A 19,441-nucleotide genomic window follows, 5' to 3' on the forward strand; every position below is an offset into this window, starting at 1 on the left:
CAGAAAGAAGGAAGGAAGGAAGAAGGAGAGGCCCATTAAATGCGCCGCCTATAATAACGCAAAGACAACGACCACACAGGACGACGGCCACTACTTACGAAGTTCTGGACCTCCCGTATGGTGTCCGTCGAGGAGAAGTACTTGGACGCCCGGACGAGACGATGGCTGGTGGAGAGGGAGCCTCGCTCCCCGCCGGCGCCCGCGTTCCCCTTCGAGGCTAATCGAGGCTTCTTCCGAGGTCCCAGAGTCTGAAGGATAATATCAGTGGGGATTAGTCTTCTCGCCTGGTTACAGGTGAGGGGAAGTCATCATGAATACTTCTGACATAAACACGACAATAATTACAAGCCTGAATGTAAGGATAATTAACTTGATAGGCCCAAAGGTTCTTAAAAACAGCGTCCCCGACTAGGGATTAAGCCGAGAAGATTACAGAATCCAAACTAACTTCCTTACAGCAACAGCGCTACCATAGGCTATACCTAACTGAAAGCAAAATCAATATGAAAGACCCAGTTCCCACAGCAAGTGGCAAAGTATTATTAGCCTATGTCCCCCTAGAAACGGACAGGGCGCAAGAAAGCTAACAATGAGCGAGGAAAGAAAAGATGCGACAAGCGAAGAGAGGAGACACGACAAAACAAGTAAACAAAATGAAAAAGGTAAATACAAAGTGAAGGAATACTGACGATGAGAGAAGGAGACAGTAACAAGAGCAGACCGACCACAAAGGAAAGATGAACTTTGCACAGCCATATGAGCTGCCTTTCGCGAGAGGTCGGTCCGCCTGGCACAAAAACATCATTCAAAGGACGGCGCTGAGGAAGACAGCGAGAGCGAGACAGGGAAAGAGCCCGCTATATTAAAAGAACTGTGAGGGGAGACAGGTGAGGGGAGAGGAAGGGGAAGGGTGAAGGAAGGAGTTTATAGGGTCAGTGGAAGGGTGTGGGATGAGGAGAGGGAACCCTAAAACCAGCCTTCAACCCATCCTCAACCATAAGTACTCAACCTTACCACAACTTTTGATCAAAGGAAAACATAAACCCTTAAAAACACATTATAAACCTTAAATACCGACGAGTTATTTCCGTAAATGCCCCCCCCTCCCCCACCCCTCTTTTTCAGACGACACTGATCACCTACCTTAGCCCAGTTTTATGTTTCCGGGAGGGAGATGGATACAGACCAGAATTGGGCAGGGGGATGGAAAGGGGGAGGAAGGAGCGGTGTTGAGGGAGAGAAGAGGAGGAAGGTGGGGGAAGGGGGCTGAGATCTCGACCCGTACTGTGATAGGAGACGGGGGGGGAGGAGGAGGGGCCTGATATCAAAGCACTATTATTAAAACAATCATATTTGCAATTCAAAGGAGCTCATGAATGCACCCTAATATAGATAAGAAACTGAAGCTTGGTTTTGTGTGAGAGAGAGAGAGAGAGAGAGAGAGAGAGAGAGAGAGAGAGAGAGAGAGAGAGAGAGAGAGAGAGAGAGAGAGAGCGACTAATTTAACAAATAGCTTGGGAACAAACTGGACAGACTACTGTCTACATTAAGTACGACCATTTTCTTATGTGAGACACGCGAAAAATTTCATCGGAAGCAAATCTGAATTTTCCGTGAGAAAAAATAATGGAAGTCTCGGTAAAAGGAAAATGCTAAGTCTTCAATAACAATTCTTGTAATAGATGAAAAACGAACAACAAATTACTTAAAGCTATTCCCACTGTTTAACAATAATATTGTTATTTGTTAAATGATTCCGTTCTAAAAATGATTTACCTAACAAATAAGTAGAAAGCAATAATAATGCAAAAAGATACAGATAAACAGTGGCTAAATCTATTTCCTCACGATACGATCCAATTTCCAAATGAGCACTTCCAGAGATCAATCCCATGCCGGAGGACAACTTCATTAAGCCCATTCTCTAAAATTATCCATTGTGCCCTCGTGGATCGAGAAAAATCGTTCAGTACGTGATAGTTAGTCGAATAACGCAGTCACAGTCATCGTACAGAAGCCTCTCTCTCTCAGAAGGGGAAAGTCTATAACTGAAAGAGACTAACTATATATATATATATATATATATATATATATATATATATATATATATATATATATATATATATATATATATATATATATATATATATATATATATATAACTGAAAGACTAACTATACATATATATATATATATATATATATATATATATATATATATATATATATAATATATATATATATATATATATATATATATATATATATATATATATATATATATATATATATATATATATATTATATATATATACAGTATATATATATAATATATATATATATATATATATATATATATATATATATATATATATATATATATATATATATATATATATATATATATATAATATATATATATTATATATATATAATATATATAGATATATATATTATATATATATATATATATAATATATATATATATATATATATATATATATAATATATATATATATATATATATATATATATATATATATATATATATATATATATATATATATATATATATATATATATATATATATAATATATATATATATATATATATATATATATATATATATATATATATATATATATATATATATATATATATATATATATATATAATATATATATATATATATATATATATATATATATAATGACATTTCGTCAGATTTATAAACACAAACGTAAAAACGTTCCCGAAATGACAATATTTTCAGACCCTAAAGCAAATTTCTACACGAATATGCATAACCTTGAGCAAGACTGTTGCAGTGAGGGTCAACATTCTTGCCCAGTGCTGAATGGTCAGCCAATGATGATGAATCTGTCAAAAGAAAAACTTGAAACCTCCGGACTCCAAAGACACGATTCATCACTAGCTCTAAATCGAAGGAAAATTATTATTATATATAAATAAATATTGAGCTACGAGCAAATGAGACTACTTGTCAAGCGCAGCTGAAGGACATATAAAGACCTGAAAGAAAATGGGAAAACGGAGAATGGCCGAGTTAGAAAACGGAAAGAAGATAAATGTCAGGAAGAAAGAGACAATGAGACTGAAAAGGCCAAGTGTAGCCTACACATGAATAGAGGAAAGAGGAATTGCGAATCAGTGGAGAGGTAAAAATAATAAGATAAAAGAGATATAAAGGAACTGACTACGGAAAACCAAGTAAGGAAAAAGGATATGCGAAAAACAAGTAAAACAATGCATCGAAGTTTCTTCGGCACAACCGAGTTCACTGTACAGCCCCTACAGCGTAACCAAGGCCACCGGAAATAGACTTATCTTTCGGTGGTCTCTGTATAATGCTGTATGAGCCGCGACACGAAACTTTAACCACGGCCCGGTGGTGGCCTGTCCTATATCGTTGCCAGAAGCACGATTATGGTTAACTTTAACCTTAAATACAATAAAAACTGCTGCGGCTAGAGGGCTGCAATTTGATATATTTGATGATTGGAGGGTGGATGATCAACATACAAATTTGCAGCCCTTTAGTCTCAGTAGGTTTTAAGATCCGAGTTAAAAAAAAGTATACCTTAGTTTAACCAGACCACTGAGCTCATTAACAGCTCTCCTAGGGCTGGCCCGAAGGATTAGACTTATTTTATGTGGCTAAGAACCAATTGGTTACCTAGCAACGGGACCTACAGCTTATTGTGGAATCCGAACCACATTATACCGAGAAATGAATTTCTATCACCAAAAATAAACTCCTCTAATTCTTCATTGGCCAGCCGGAGACTCGAACACGGGCCCAGCAGAGTGCTAGCCAAGAACTATACCGACCAGTTCAACGAGGGACTAAGGGCGGACAGAAAAAAGTGTGACAGAATAAAGAGCGGACGGACAGACGAAGCCGGCACAATAGTTCTCTTTTACAGAAAACTAAAAGTGAAAATGAAAAGGTAGAAACAGGTGAAATGACACAGGAAGAGCAAAAACAAACATAAGGACTCCCACAACCAGCAAACAATAGAACATGAGGATAAGAAAAAAAATGGCAACAAACGAGGGGGATACATGAATGAGACAGATAAAGAAAATAACAAGATTGAAGAAAGGAAGCCAAATTAAGAAAATGAGAAAGATATAAACAGGAATGGAGAAAAAAGAAGTGAAAGAATGCGACAGACGCACCCTTTCCCACTTCCTCCCCCCCCCACAAAAAAATCCGAAAGGGAGGGAGGGAGGGAGAGAGGGAAGTAACGGGAGGGGGGTTATGAGGAAAGGAAGGGGCAAGAAAAGGGGTGAGAGAGGTTCATTTCTTATCGCTTGAGATTAATCCTCTGCAGGAAAGGCCATTCGTTCGTTCCGATTGTTGGAGCTGTCAGGCGGCCACCAAGAAAGCTCTGCTCTCCCCCAGTATCATTCACGGCCCAAACAAACACGCGCACCCAAAATGCGTGTGTGTGTGTGTGTGTGTAGAGAGAGAGAGAGAGAGAGAGAGAGAGAGAGAGAGAGAGAGAGAGACTAGTGTGTGATACTAAAGACCATCCATATGAGACCACTGAAACCATTATGCAAAATTAGCTATATTATAAGAAAGAAGCAAAGAGTATAAAATCTTGGTATATCATACTAATGAATATTTATAAAATCATTAATTGCATTACGAGAAACCAGTTCCACTCCCTTACACACGCATGCAAAGTATGTGAATGTGTGTGTGTGTATGTATGTATGTATGTATGTATATATATATATATATATATATATATATATATATATATATATATATATATATATATATATATAGAGAGAGAGAGAGAGAGAGAGAGAGAGAGAGAGAGAGAGAGAGAGAGAGAGAGAGAGGTTATCAGTTGTCACATATATAATATATATACATACATACATACATACCCTGTACATACACACATATATATCTATATATACACACACTAGCTGAACAACCCAGTGCTGTCGGGAAAACTCTGAATGACAACCAATAACCCTCTCTCTCTCTCTTTTTTACTTCCTCTCCCTCTCAGAGAGAGAGAGAGAGGGCTCCCACTCTCCCACACTCTTTCCCTCTTTCTCCTCCCTAACACCCCCTCTACTCTCCCTCTCTCACTTCCTCTCCCTCTTACTCTCTCTTCCTCTCTCTAACTCTCCCTCACTCTTTCCCTCTTTCTTGTCCCTAACACCCCCTTCTACTATCTCTCTCTCTCTCCTCCCTAACACGCCCCTCTACTGTCTCTCTCACTTCCTGGGTGAGCGGGTTCCGTTCTCAGCTCCCACTCTGTTGGTCGCGAGTTCGAATCTCCGACCGGCCAGTGAAGAACAAGAGGAATTTGTTTCTGGTGATAGAAATTCATTTCTCGGTATAATGTGGTTCGGATTCCACAATAAGCTGTAGGTCCCGTTGCTGGGTAACTAATTGGTTCTTAGCCACGTAAAAATAAATCTAACCCTTCGGGCCAGCCCTAGGAGAGCTGTTAATCAGCTCAGTGGTCTGGTTAAACTAAGATATGCTTTTTTTTTTTCTCCCTCTCATTCTCTCTCTCTCTCACCCTCTCCCTTTCCCAACCCCACCCCCTTTGGTGCCAATGATCTCTTACCCCCACAGTATTCTTTTCCAGATAGTAAGTCATATGTATACCAAGTTTGGCTGAAATTGCTCAAAGCGTTTCAGTTATGCTGAACATACACACATATATACATACATACATACATTCAATTATATATATGTATATGTGTATATATATATATATATATATATATATATATATATATATATATATATATATATATATATATATATATATATATATATATTATCAATCTAGGCTTAGATATTAATTTCCCCAAGAAGAGTTGGGTCTGATACAGACAATTCAGGTAAGCTGAAATGAAACAGCAAGGGAAATGTCCCACTGAATAAACATTTTCTTTTCCAATGAAAACGTTTGGTTGCCTAACTACTTATAACACAACAAATGGCTTCTGTTTTTATTTCTACAACATTTTGCATTTACAAAGCAAAAGCACAACATTCAAGGCTTCATACACTGGAAGTTCACAGAAAAGATAAAAATACCTTTCAGTACATTCATCACATAAGTGAATCTCAACAAACCCACTACTGAAATGACAAAGTCAAGACTAACGTAACAACAGTCACACAAACAGACCTACTTCCACCTAATTATAACACTGGCTCACAGGAAAACCACGATTAGCAGAAAATACCCTGACTAACTAATCACTTTTTCCTAACTGCTCGGCAATGAGAAACCCCTTAAACAAAGAACCATAACAAGACTGAATTCATGTAAACATTTTGCGTAATTACTCTCTGACAGAAACATGACATGAATTACGTCAAATGATGAGGCCGTTAAAAAAAACAAGGATTTATATCATAAATCCTTGTTTTTTTTAACGGTCGTAATGAATAGATAGTAATAAATATACAGAAGTCCATGACATAAATAACTTTATGAAATTACTAGGCAATAAAAATTACCCCATTTAATCACTAGGCAATAACAAACCTGGGGGTAACAGGGACAAGAAAAACCTAACGTCACTTCAACTAATCACTGGATAATTACAAATCGAAATTTACAACCAGAAATCACAACCCCTATATGAATTCACTGACAACGTACTTCCATGCTAAGGATCCACGTGATATTGACAAAACTATAAAAAATAAGAAACAAAATACAAGAAACAAAAGACAATAAGACAAGAAACCAAATGAAACAAAAACCAAACACAATAAGACAAAAAAACAAAGGAAAAAATGAAACTAAAGACAATATGGTAATAAACCAAAAGAAACAAGAATCCAAAGACAATAAGACAAGAAACCAATGGGAACAAGAAACCAAAGACAAAAAAACAAGAAACCAAAGACAATAAGGCAATAAACCAATTGAAAAAAAACAAAACCAAGCACAATCAGACAAGAAACCAAAGTAAAAGAAACAAGAAACCAAAAGAAACAAGAAACCAAAAGAAACAAGAAACCAAAGACAATAAGGCAAGACACCAAAGGAAACAAGAAACCAAAGACAATAAGGCAAGAAACCAAAGGAAACCAGAAACCAAAGGCAAAAAGACAAGACGCCAATGCAAACAAGAAACCAAACACAATAAGACAAGAAAACAGAGGAAACAAGAAACCAATGTCAATAAGACAAGAAACCAATGCAAACAAGAAACCAAAGACAATAAGACAAGAAACCATTGCAAACAAAAAACCAAAGACAATAAGGCAAGAAACTAAAGGAAACGAGAAACCAAAGACAATAGGACAAGAAACCAAAGAAGACAAGAAACCAAGGGAAACAAGAAACCAAAGACAATAAATCAATAAAAAAAGGAAACAAGATACCAAAGGAAACAAGAAACCAAAATCAATAACACAAGAAACCAAAGGAAACAGGAAACCAAAGACTAAGTCAAGAAACCAAAGGAAACAAGAAACCAAAGACAATAATACAAGAAACCAAAGAAGACAAGAAACAAAGGGAAACAAGAAACCAAAGACAATAATCAATAAACAAAAGGAAACAAGAAACCAAAGACAATAAGACAAGAAACCAACGGAAACAAGAAGCTAAAGACAACAAGACAAGAAACCAAAGCCAAAAAGACAAGAAACCAATGCAAACAAGAAACAAAACACAATAAGACAAGAAACCAATGGAAACAAGAAACCAAAGACAATAAGACAAGAAACCAATGCAAACAAGAAACAAAGGACAATAAGACAAGAAACTAAAGGAAACAAGAAACCAAAGACAATAAGGAATCAACCAAAGGAAACAAGAAACCAAAGACAATAGGACAAGAAACCAAAGGAAACAAGAAAAAAGACAATAAGAAAGAAAACAAATGAAACAGGAAAAGGAAAATAAAGACAAAAACACATGAAAACAAAGACAATAAGATAAGAAACCAAAGGAAACAAGAAACCAAAGGAAACAAGAAGCCAAAGACATTAAGACAAGAAACCAAAAGAAACAAGAAACCAAAAGAAACAAGAACCAAAGACAATAAGTCAGAAACCAAAGGAAACAGGAAAAAGAAAACAAAGACAAAACACAAGAAACCAAAGACAACAAGACAAGAAACAAGAAACCAAAGACAAAGACAAGAAACCAAACAACACAAGAGGCCAAAGGAAACAAGAAACCAAAGACAATAAAACAAGAAACCAAAGGAAACAAAAACAAGAAACAAAAACCAAAGAAACAAGCCAATAAAACAAAGGAAACAAAACCAAAGAAAACAAGAAACCAAATGAAAAAAAACAAAACAATAAACAAAAAAACGAAAGGAAAAAGAAACAAAGGACAATAAGACATAAAATCAATGGAAACAAGAAACCAAAGACAATAAGACAAAAAACCAAAGACAATAAGACAAAAAACTAAATGAAACAAGAAACCAAAGACAAAAATACATGAAACCAAAGACAGTAAGACAAAAAAAACAAAGGAAACAAGAAAACAAAGACCATAAGAAAAGAAACCAAAGACAATATGACAAGAAACCAAAGGAAACAAGACACCAAAGACAAAGGACAAGAAACCAAAGAAAACAAGAAACCAAAGACAATAAGACAAGAAACCAAAGGAAACAAGAAAACAAAGACAACCAAAGACAATGAAACCAAAAAAACAACAATAAAACAAGAAACCAAAGGAAAGAAACAAAACAAAGACAAGCAAAGAAACAACAAACCTAAGACAAAGACAACCAAAGAAACAAGAAACCAAATTTAACAAGAAATCAAAGACAAGAAACCAAAGGAAACAAGAAACCAAAGGAAACAAGAAATGAAAGACAATAAGACAAAAAACCAAAGGAAACAAGAAACCAAAGACAATAGGCAAGAAACCAAAGACAAAGAAAAACAAAAAAAGTAAGACAAGAACAAGAAACCAAAGACAATAAAACAAGAAACCAAAATTAAAGACAAGAAAAAAGGAAAAGAAACCAAAGACAATAAGACACGAAACCAAAGGAAAAAGAAACAAAGAAACTAGACAATAAACCAAAGGAAACAAGAAACCATAGACAATAAGACAAGAAACCAAAGGAAACAAGAAACCAAAGACAAAAAGACAAGAAACCAAAGAAAATACGACAAGAAACCAAAGGAAACAAGAAAAAAAGACAAGAAAAGAAACCAAAGACAATACTACAAGAAACCAAAGACAATAAGACAAGAAACCAAAGAAAACAAGAAACCAAAGACAATAAGACAAGAAACCAAATGAAACAAGAAACTAAAGACAATAAGGCAATAAACCAAAAGAAACAAGAAACCAAAAACTGTAAGACTAGAAACCAAAGGGAACAAGAAACCAAAAACCAAAGACAATAAGGCAATAAACCAATGGAAAACAAGAAACCAAAAAAACAAGAAACCAAAAGACAACAATAAGACAAGAAAAACTAAAGAGAAACCAAAGAAAAAGAAGCCAAAGACAACCAAAAAAAAAGAAACCAAAAGGAAACAAGAAACCAAAGACAAAGGACAAGAAACCAAAGGAAACAAAGAAATCAAAGGCAAACAAGAAACCAAAGAGACAGAAAAAAAGTAAAAAAAACCAAAACAAAAGACAAAACCAAAGACAATAAGACAAGAAACCAAAGGAAACAAGAAACAAAGACAATAAGACAAGAAACCAAAGGAAACAATAAACCAAAGACAATAAGTAAGAAACCAAAGGAAAAAGAAACCAAAACAGGAAAACAAAACAAAAAACAAGAAAAAAGAAAATAAGACAAAAACCAAAGACAAGAAATAAAGGAAACAAGAAACCAAATGCAAAGAAACCAAAGGAACAAGAAACCAAAGAAAACAAGAGGCCAAAGGATACAAAAACCAAAGGAAAAAATAAAACAAAGGCAATAACACAAGAAACCAAAGGAAACAAGAAACCAAAGGCAATAAAACAAGAAACCAAAGACAAACAAGAAACTGGAAACAAGTAAAAACACTAAGCCAAGAAACCAAAGGAAACAAGAAACCAAAACAATAATGCAAGAAACCAAAGACAAAAAAGGAAACAAGAAACCAAAGATAATAAGACATGAAATCAAAGTAAACAAGAGACAAAAGGCAAAATGACAAGAAACCAGAGACAATAAGACAAGAAACCAAAGGAAACAAGAAACCAAAGAAAAGAAAGAAATAAGACAAGACACAAACCAAAGAAACAAGAAACCAATGGAAAAAGCCAAAAAACTAAATGAAACAAGAAACCAAAGACAATAAGACAAGAAAACAAAGGAAACAAGAAACCAAAGACAATAAGACAAGAAACCAAAAGGAAACAAGAAGCCAAAGACAATAAGGCAATAAACCAAAGGAAACAAGAAACCAAAGACAAAAAGGCAAGAAACCAATGGAAACAAGAAACCAAAGACCAAGGACAACAAGAATAGAAACCAAAACAAAAACAAAGACATAAAGACAAGAAACAAAAGGCAGTTAGACAGAAACCAGAGGAAAACGAAAGAAAACATGAAACCAAAGGCAAAAGACAATAAACAAAAAAGACAAACCAAACAATAAAACAAGAAACCAAAGGAAACAAGAAACCAAAGACAAAACCAAAGAAACAAGAAACCATTGACACCAAAGACAAGAAACAAAAAGGAAACAAGAAACCAAAGACAACAAGAAAGATAAAGAAAAACCAAAGAAACAAGAAACTAAAGACAAACCAAAGACAAAAAGAAACCAAAGATAATAAGATAAGAAACCAAAGAAACCAAAGAAAAACAATAAGACAGAAACCAAAGGAAGAAACCAAAGAAAACAAGAAACCAAAGACAAAAGACAAGAAACCAAAGGAAACAAGAAACCATCGACAATAAGACAAGAAACCAAAGACAAGAAACCAAAAGACAAGAAATCAATAATTAGACAAAACCAAAGGAAACAAGAAACCACAAGACACAAAAGACAAGAAACCAAAGGAAACATGAAAGACAAAAAAACAAAAGGAAACAAGAAACCAAAGACAATAAGACAAGAAACCAAAGGAAACAAGAAACTAAAGACAATAAGACAAGAAACCAAAAGAAACAAGAAACCAAAGACAATAAGACAAGAAACCAAAGGAAACAAGAAACCAAAGACAAAAAGACAAGAAACCAAAGGAAACAAGAAACCAAAGACAATGACAGAAAGCAAAGAAAACAAGAAACCAAAGACAAAAAGACAAGAAACCAAAGACAATATGACAGAAAGCACAGAAAACAAGAAACCAAAGACAAAAAGACAAGAAACCAAAGACAATATGACAAGAAACAAAAGGAAACAAGAAAACAAAGACAATAAGACAAGAAACCAAAGGAAACAAGAAACCAATGACAAAAACCAAAGAAAACAAGAAACTAAAGACAATAACACAAGAAACCAAAGGAAACATGTAACCAGAGACAATACAAAAACAAAGAAAGAAACCAAAGAAACAAAACATCAAAAACAAAGACAAAAAAATAAACCAAAGGAAACAAGAAACCAAAGACAATAAGACAAGAAACCAAAGGAAACAAGAAACCAAAGACAATAAGACAAGAAACCAAAGGAAACAAGAAACCAAAGACAATAAGACAAGAAACCAAAGGAAACAAGAAACCAAAACCAACAAAGGAAATAAACCAAAAGAAACAAGAAACGAAAGAAAATGAAAAAACAAAAACAATAAAAGAAAACAAGAAACAAACCAAAGACAAAACAAGAACCCAAATAAAACAAGAAACCAAAGACAAGAAACCAAACAAGAAACAAAAAATAAGACAAGAAACCAAAGGAAGCAAGAAACCAAAGACAATAAGACCAGAAACCAAAGGAAACAAGCAAACAAAGACAGAAACACAAGAAAACAAAGACAATAAGGCAAGAAACCAAAGGAAACAAGAAAGCAAAGACAATAAGACATGAAACCAAAGGAAACAAGAAACCAAAGACAATAACACTAGAAACCAAAGGAAACAAGAAACCAAAGACAATAAGACAGGAAACCAAAGGAAAAATGAAACCAAAGACAATAAGGCAATAAACCAAAGGCAACAAGAAACCACAGACAAAAAGACAAGAAACGAAGGGAAACAAGAAACCAAAGACAACAAGACAAGAAACCAAAGGAAACAAGAAACCAAAGACAATAAGACAAGAAACCAAAGAAAACAAGAAACGAAAGTCAATAAGACAAGAAACCAAAGACATTAAGACAAACACCAGAGGAAACAGGAAAAGGAAAACAAAGACAAAAAGGCAATAAACCAAGGACAATAAAACAAGAAACCAAAGGAAACAAGAAACAAAAGACAATAAGAAACCAAAGGAAACAAGAAACCAAAGACAATAAGACTAGAAACCAAAGAAAAGAAGAAGCCAAAGGAAACAAAAACCAAAGAAACCAAAGACAATAAGACAAGAAACCAAAGGAAACAAGAAACCAAAAACAATAAGACAGACACCTAAGGAAACAAAACCTAAAACAAAAAGACAAGAAACCAGACAATAAGACAAGAAACCAATGGAAACAAGAAACCAAGACAATAAGACAAGAAACCAAAGACAATAAGACAAGGGAACAAAGACAATAAGATAAGAAACCAAAAACAATAAGACAATAATCCGAAGAAAACAAGAAACTAAAGACAATAAGACAAGACACCAAAGAAAATAATACAAGAAACCAAAGGAAACAAGAAACCAAAGACATTAAGACAAGAAAACAAGGCAATATGCCATGGACCCAAAGGAATTAAGATACCTAAGACAAGAAACTAAAGACAATAAGACAAGAAAACAAAGACAATAAGAAACAAAGAACAAAAACCAAAGAAAACAAAGAAACAAAGACAAGAAACAAGAACCAAAGGAAAAAGGCAATAAGACAAGAAAGAAATAAAACCAAAGAAAACAAGAAACTAAAGAAACAAGACAAGAAACCAAAGTAAACAAGGACAAGGAAATAAGAAAGAAACCAGAGAAACAATAAACCAAAGACAATGAGATAAGAAACCAAAGACAATAAGACAAGAAACCAAAGACAAAAAGACAAGAAACCAAAAACAATAAGACAGAAACCAAAGGGAACAAGAAACCAAAGACAAAAAGACAAGCAAACAAAGACAATAAGACAAGTAACCAAAGGAAACAAGAAACCAAATACAATAAGACAAGAAACCAAAGACAATAAGACAAGAAACCAAAGACAATAAGACTAGAAACCAATGAAAACAAGAAACTAAAGACAAAGACAAGACACCAAAAAAGACAAGAAACTGAAAGGAAAACAAGAAACCAAAGGAAACAAGAACAATAAGACAAGAAAGCAAAGGAAACAAGAAACAAAAACCAAAGACAAAACCAAAGGCATAAACAAGAAAAAGACAAAAACAAGAAACCAAAGGAAACAAGAAAACAGACAATAAGACATGAAACCAAAGACACTAAGGCAAGAAACCAAAGGAAACAAGAATCTAAAGACAATAAGACAAGAAACCAAAGGAAACAAGAAACAAAAGACAATAGGACAAGAAACCAAAGGAAATAAGACACCAAAGACAATAAAGAAATAAACCAAAATAAACAAGAAACCAAAGATGGTAAGACAAGAAACCAAAGGAAACAAGAAACCAAAGAAAAACAAGAAACAAAAGACAAGAAACCAAAACCAAAGAAACAAGAAACAAAAGGAAAAAGAAACCAAAGACAATAAGACAAGAAACCAAAGGAAACAAGAAAACCAAAGACAAAACAAGAAACCAAAGGAAACAAGAAACCAAAGATAAGAAACCAAAGGAAACAAGAAACCAAAGACAATAAGACAGGAAACCAAAGAAAAGAAACCAAAGAAACAATAAAAACAAGAATCCAAAGACAATAAGAAACTAAAGGAAACAAGAAACCAAAACAAAAAGACAATAAGAAACAGGAAACCAAAGACAACAAGACAAGAAACCAAAGGAAACGAGAAACCAAAGACAATAAGACAATAAACCAAAGAAAACAAGAAACGAAAGTCAATAAGAAAGAAACCAAAGACAATAACACAGAAACCAGAGAAAACAGGAAAAGGAAAACAGACAAAAAGACAATCAAGACAATAAAATAAGAAACCAAAGGAAACAAGAAACCAATGAGACAAGAAACCAAAGAAAACAGCCAAAGAAACCAAAACAAAAACCAAAGACAATAAGACAAGAAACCAAAGGAAACAAGAAACCAATGACAATAAGACAAGAAACCAAAGAAAACAAGAAGCCAAAGGAAACAAAAACCAAAGACAATAAGATAAGAAACCAAAGGAAACAAGAAACCAAAAACAATGAGACAGACACCTGAGGAAACAAGGAATCAAAAACAAAAAGACAAGAAACCAAAGGAAACAAGAAACAAAATAAGACAAGAAACCAAAACAATAAGAAAGAAAAACAAGATAAGAAACTACAAGAAAATAACCTGAAGAAAACAAGAAACCAAAAAGAATCAAGAGACAGGAAACAAAACCAAAGACAACTAAAGGCAATAAACCAAAAGAAACAAGAAACAAAGACAAAAACAAGAAACCAGAGACAATAAGACAAGAAACCAAAGATAAAAACCAAAGAGATAAAAAACCAAAACAAAAACAAGAAACAAAGAAAAGATAAAACCAAAGGGAAACAAGAAAAAGACAATAAGAAATCAGAAACAAGAAACCAAAGACAATAAGGACAAGAAACCAAAGGAAACAAGAAACCAAAGACAAAAATAACAAAAACCAAAGACAATAAGATAAGAAACAAAGAAAAAAGAAAGAAACAAAGATAATAACAAGAAAACAAAGGGAAACAAGAAACAAAGACAAAAAGATAATAATAAGACAAGAAACCAAAGAATCAGACAAGAAACCAAAGACAATAAGACAAGAAACCAAAGAAAACAAGAAACCAAAGACAATAAAACAAGAAACAAGAAACCAAAGACAAGAAAGCAAGGGAAACAAGAAACCAAAGACAATAAGGCAATAAACCAAACACAATAACACAAGATACCAAAGGAAACAAGAAACTAAAGACAATAAGACAAGAAACCAAAGGAAACAAGAAACCAAAGACAATAAGACAAGAAACCAAAGGAAACAAGAAACCAAAGACAATAAACAAGAAACCAAAGACATTAAGACAAGAAAACAAAGACAATAACGCAATAAACCAAAGGAAACAAGAAACCAATGAGAATAAGACAAGAAACCAAAGGAAACGAGAAACCAAAGACAATAAGACAAGAAACCAAAGACAATGAAAGAAACCAAAGGAAACAAGAAACCAAAGACAATAAGACAAGAAACCAAAGGAAACAAGAAACCAAAGGCAATAAGACAAGAAACCAAAGACAATAAAGACAAGAAACCAAAGGAAACAAGAAACCAAAGATAATAAGACAAGAAACCAAAAGAAACAATAAACCAAAGACAATAAAGCAAGAAAACAAAGAAAATAAGAATCCAAAGACAATAAGTCAAGAAAGCAAAGGAAACAAGAAACCAAAGACAATAAGACAAGAAACCAAAGAAAACAAGAAACCAAAGACAATAAGACATGAAACCAAAGGAAACAAGAAACCAAAGACAACAAGACAAGAAGCCAAAGACAACAAGAAACCAAAGGAAACAAGAAACCAAAGACAATAAGACAAGAAACAAAAAAACGATAAACCAAAGGCCGATACGAAACCAAAAGGTAATAAACCAAAGAAAATAAGAAACCAAGGAATGGCAGAACCATGAGATAACAGTTCCTCGTTGGGTGAGTCGGTAGAGTTGTGGGCTAGAACTCGCTAGACCCGAGTTCGAGTCTCTGGCCGGCTAATGAAGAATTAGAGGAATTAATTTCTGGTGATAGAAATTCATTTCTCGCTATAATGTGGTTCGGATTCCACAATAAGCTGTGGGTCCCGTTGCTAAGTAACCAATCGGTTCTTACCCACGTAAAATAAGTCTAATCCTTTGGGCCAGTCCTAGGAGGGCTGTTAATCAGCTCAGTAGTCTGGTAAAACTAAGATATACTTAACGAGATAACAAACTTTATCAAATTACAGTCCATTATGAAACCAAGGATGAATAAAAATTAAACTATGGGAGAGACACAGAAAAGAGAATGGTATAGAATATAAAACTTAGGCCAAAGGCCAAGAGCTGGGACCTATAAGGTCATTCTTAAAGGGAAACTGAGAGTTTAAAAACGACTGAAAGGTGTAACAAGAGGAAAACCTCACAGTTGCTCTATGAAATAATTGTTAGGAGAGGGTGAAAAGTAAGATGGAAGAAAGAGAATATGAACGGAGGTACAGCAACAGGAATGAAGGTGGTGGCAGCTAGGGGCCGAAGCATGCTGCAAAGAACCTTAAGTAACACCTACAGTGCGGCACACTAACCCCCTACGGGGCATCAACTAAGGTAAAAATAAGGTAAAAACTAACTTCATTATTCACGGCGGTAGACGTCCCCGAAGGAGTCCTACTCTGAACGACCCTCCTTGGGATGTCGTTGACGGAGTTGACCTGCCTCACGTGGATGACCTCGCACTCGTAGGTGAACTGGTCCTCGTAGTCCTGCGCGGCGCGGTCTTCCACACAACCCGCTTCGCACACGCCTACACACAACAGTCATTAATGTAGCAGGTCAAGTCATTCATTTCAATCACCTACATTAAGTCTATAATATACTGTACATATATATGCATGTGTGTGTGTGTGTGTGTGTGTGTGTGTGTGTGAGAGAGAGAGAGAGAGAGAGAGAGAGAGAGAGACAGACAGAGAGAGACAGAGAGTTGAATTTAAAAATAAAATGTCAGGAACTAAACGGATAAAAGATGGACTCGATAAACAAAATGAAAAGCGGAGATCTGTAGAAGGAAAGAAAAGCCTCTTGGAAATCGTTATCATTTTCAATAACGGAAGTCTGTGGCGCCGAGGTTGATTACATAACTAAGACTAACAAATAACATGATGATTGAATGAACTTTCAAATTCTTACTATTGCAATGAACTAAACAAAATTACGAGAATCTTCGAATTTCTTTCATAAATTTCAAGGTATTACAACAAAATTTGACGCCCACAATGCAAGTTGATCACCCACTCTACGCATTTGTAGACACATCAGGGTTCCTGAAAACAGCGAATGCGAGCATTTAGCTGTATAGTGTAAGCATTTTTTCAAAACCGAAACCATAATCAACAAAATTTAAGTTTATATCTAACTCAGCATTAAATGCAGGACCGCTTTACCCCAGCAACAAAATCCGAATACTCCAAAGGCACTATTTGAATACGAGAAGGAATTACGTCAAACGGACCACGTGAGGTAGACTGATCTGCATTCGGCCAAGCTACAAGACGGGAGTTGGCTGAGAGTGACGGAGAAGCATCTATCAGGAACATGTCCAACGAACTAGGGAGTGAAAAGAACAGCAACGCAGAAATCTCTTTTGACAGTAGTTGTGAACTCTGTTACTCTTAAAGCTTACTCTCGAATGAAAGGGAACGGCCCTTGGCTTTCATTCCAGTCATCGGTTCAATAATAATAATAATAATAATAATAATAATAATATCTGCTCCTGACTTTCATTCGTGAATGTTAGGTTAATCCCGATGAGACAGATTAATAATAATAATAATAATAATAATACCATTAACGACAGTACCTACGTAAACAAAAATTATGAAAACTATAATGCCCATTAATACAACGACTCCAAATTGCACAGAAACAACATTCCCTTTATACATGATATTCTACCGAATTTTCCAGTCCATCTCCCATCCGCTAAATCAAACAGGCCAATCCTCAAGGCAGAACGGGGCACCTATAAAACTGACGCGAGGTCAATGAAGAAATGTATATATATCACAGATACCATCAATACATCTGGACAATCAGATGGGTGTATCTCCCAGACCCGATTCCTGAGAGAGAGAGAGAGAGAGAGAGAGAGAGAGAGAGAGAGAGAGAACCAGTAATTCACTCAATGCCGGCATCCCCAACACCAACTACCCCTTTTTTCCTAGGGCCCCCTCCCCCGACTTCAACAATCTCGCGCAGGTTTCAAATGACTTTCATTTCAAGTGATAAAATCCCGCGAAAATTCATTCTTCATTGAAAATATTCTTTCCGTATCCACATCCGATAAATGGACTCTTTAGGGATTTAATGCATAACAAATCCAATCGTCTGTTGCATAAAAGACAATAAATTATCCGATCTTCTTCAATGTCTTTTGATAAACCTTTCTGTGGCGATTTACCTTTCTGAAATGTACTGTTTATGTTACCTAGTTTACATAATAATTATTGTTCTCGCGCTGTATTATAAATTCCTATGAGACCTGATGCTTGATAAAAAGAGATTTATTCATCTTCAAGGAATGTAATACTTGATAATCCCATTCCTCAACGCACGGGTAACTACACCCTTATTTCTGCGGTTTACGTTCTGGAAGGAAGTACTTAATTGTCAATCTCAAATTCATTTAATAAACCATCGGTGATTACTATATATCCAACGTTGTCACATAATACCAGCAGCAAATAGGTCAATTTTTAGTCTGTTTACACTTGGGTTGATTCGCGATTCTAAAGACAATGGCTGTTTGAAAATGTCATTTTACTGGCAGACGATTGCTTAGAAGAGTTTGACTTAGACAAAAACTGTTTATAAATAGTTATCTTGTGTACAAATGATTCTTTAGACTCTTTAGTCTTGCACATTGCTGACTGTTTAGAAAGGACTATCTGGCAAAGACATGACTGGTTAGAAATGATTACCAGTCAGACATAAGACTTGAAAAATTGTCGACGGAGACACTGATGTCTGGTTAGACAGGATTACCTGACCGACAAATGACTGTTTAAAAAGGGGCTGACAGACACAAGGATGACTGATAATTGAATGCTTAAGGAATAAAGGCGTAAGGGAGATGGGATGCTCACAAAGAAATCACTACAAGATGAAGTGACGATTCGAAATCTTGAGAGTAAGGTACGCGTCTGTGTGTGTGTGTGGGGTGAAATGCCACAGAGGTAAGGGATAAGGGTAGAGACGTCTCCGTCACGGTCTTTATCAACGTCATTCTCTCAGTCGTTAAATGTCCGGGTTTTTCTAAAGACGGAAGGACGGATAAAAAAACACGTGCGGATCAAGTCACTGGATCGCTCGAAAGATTTGTGAGAGAGAGAGAGAGAGAGAGAGAGAGAGAGAGAGAGAGAGAGAGAGAGAGAGAGAGAGAGAGATTTCAGGACAATAACCACAAACAATAACCGTTCAAAATAATCGAATTAAATCCAGTATTGGATAATTGCCAAAACATAAAAGAACTCGAATAAGATCCTTTATTTTCCCACCGT

The 19,441-nt window shown here is 35.0% G+C and overlaps 1 protein-coding gene across 2 annotated transcripts in view; it reads right to left on the reverse strand.

The window, feature by feature from the left end:
• The window catches only part of LOC136828427 (ubiquitin carboxyl-terminal hydrolase 48-like), a 487,389-nt gene that overhangs the window by 62,241 nt on the left and 405,707 nt on the right, over positions 1–19,441 (reverse strand). For both annotated transcript variants that reach the window (XM_067086475.1, XM_067086474.1), the window contains exons 16-17: positions 16,517–16,689; positions 99–248 (exon numbers count right to left, since the gene is read on the reverse strand). In XM_067086475.1, coding sequence (XP_066942576.1) covers positions 99–248; positions 16,517–16,689 — 323 coding nt within the window. The remainder of the gene's footprint in view (positions 1–98; positions 249–16,516; positions 16,690–19,441) is intronic.

Source organism: Macrobrachium rosenbergii, chromosome 42 (genome assembly GCF_040412425.1).
Source record: "Macrobrachium rosenbergii isolate ZJJX-2024 chromosome 42, ASM4041242v1, whole genome shotgun sequence".
Classification (NCBI taxonomy): Eukaryota; Metazoa; Arthropoda; class Malacostraca; order Decapoda; family Palaemonidae; genus Macrobrachium; species Macrobrachium rosenbergii.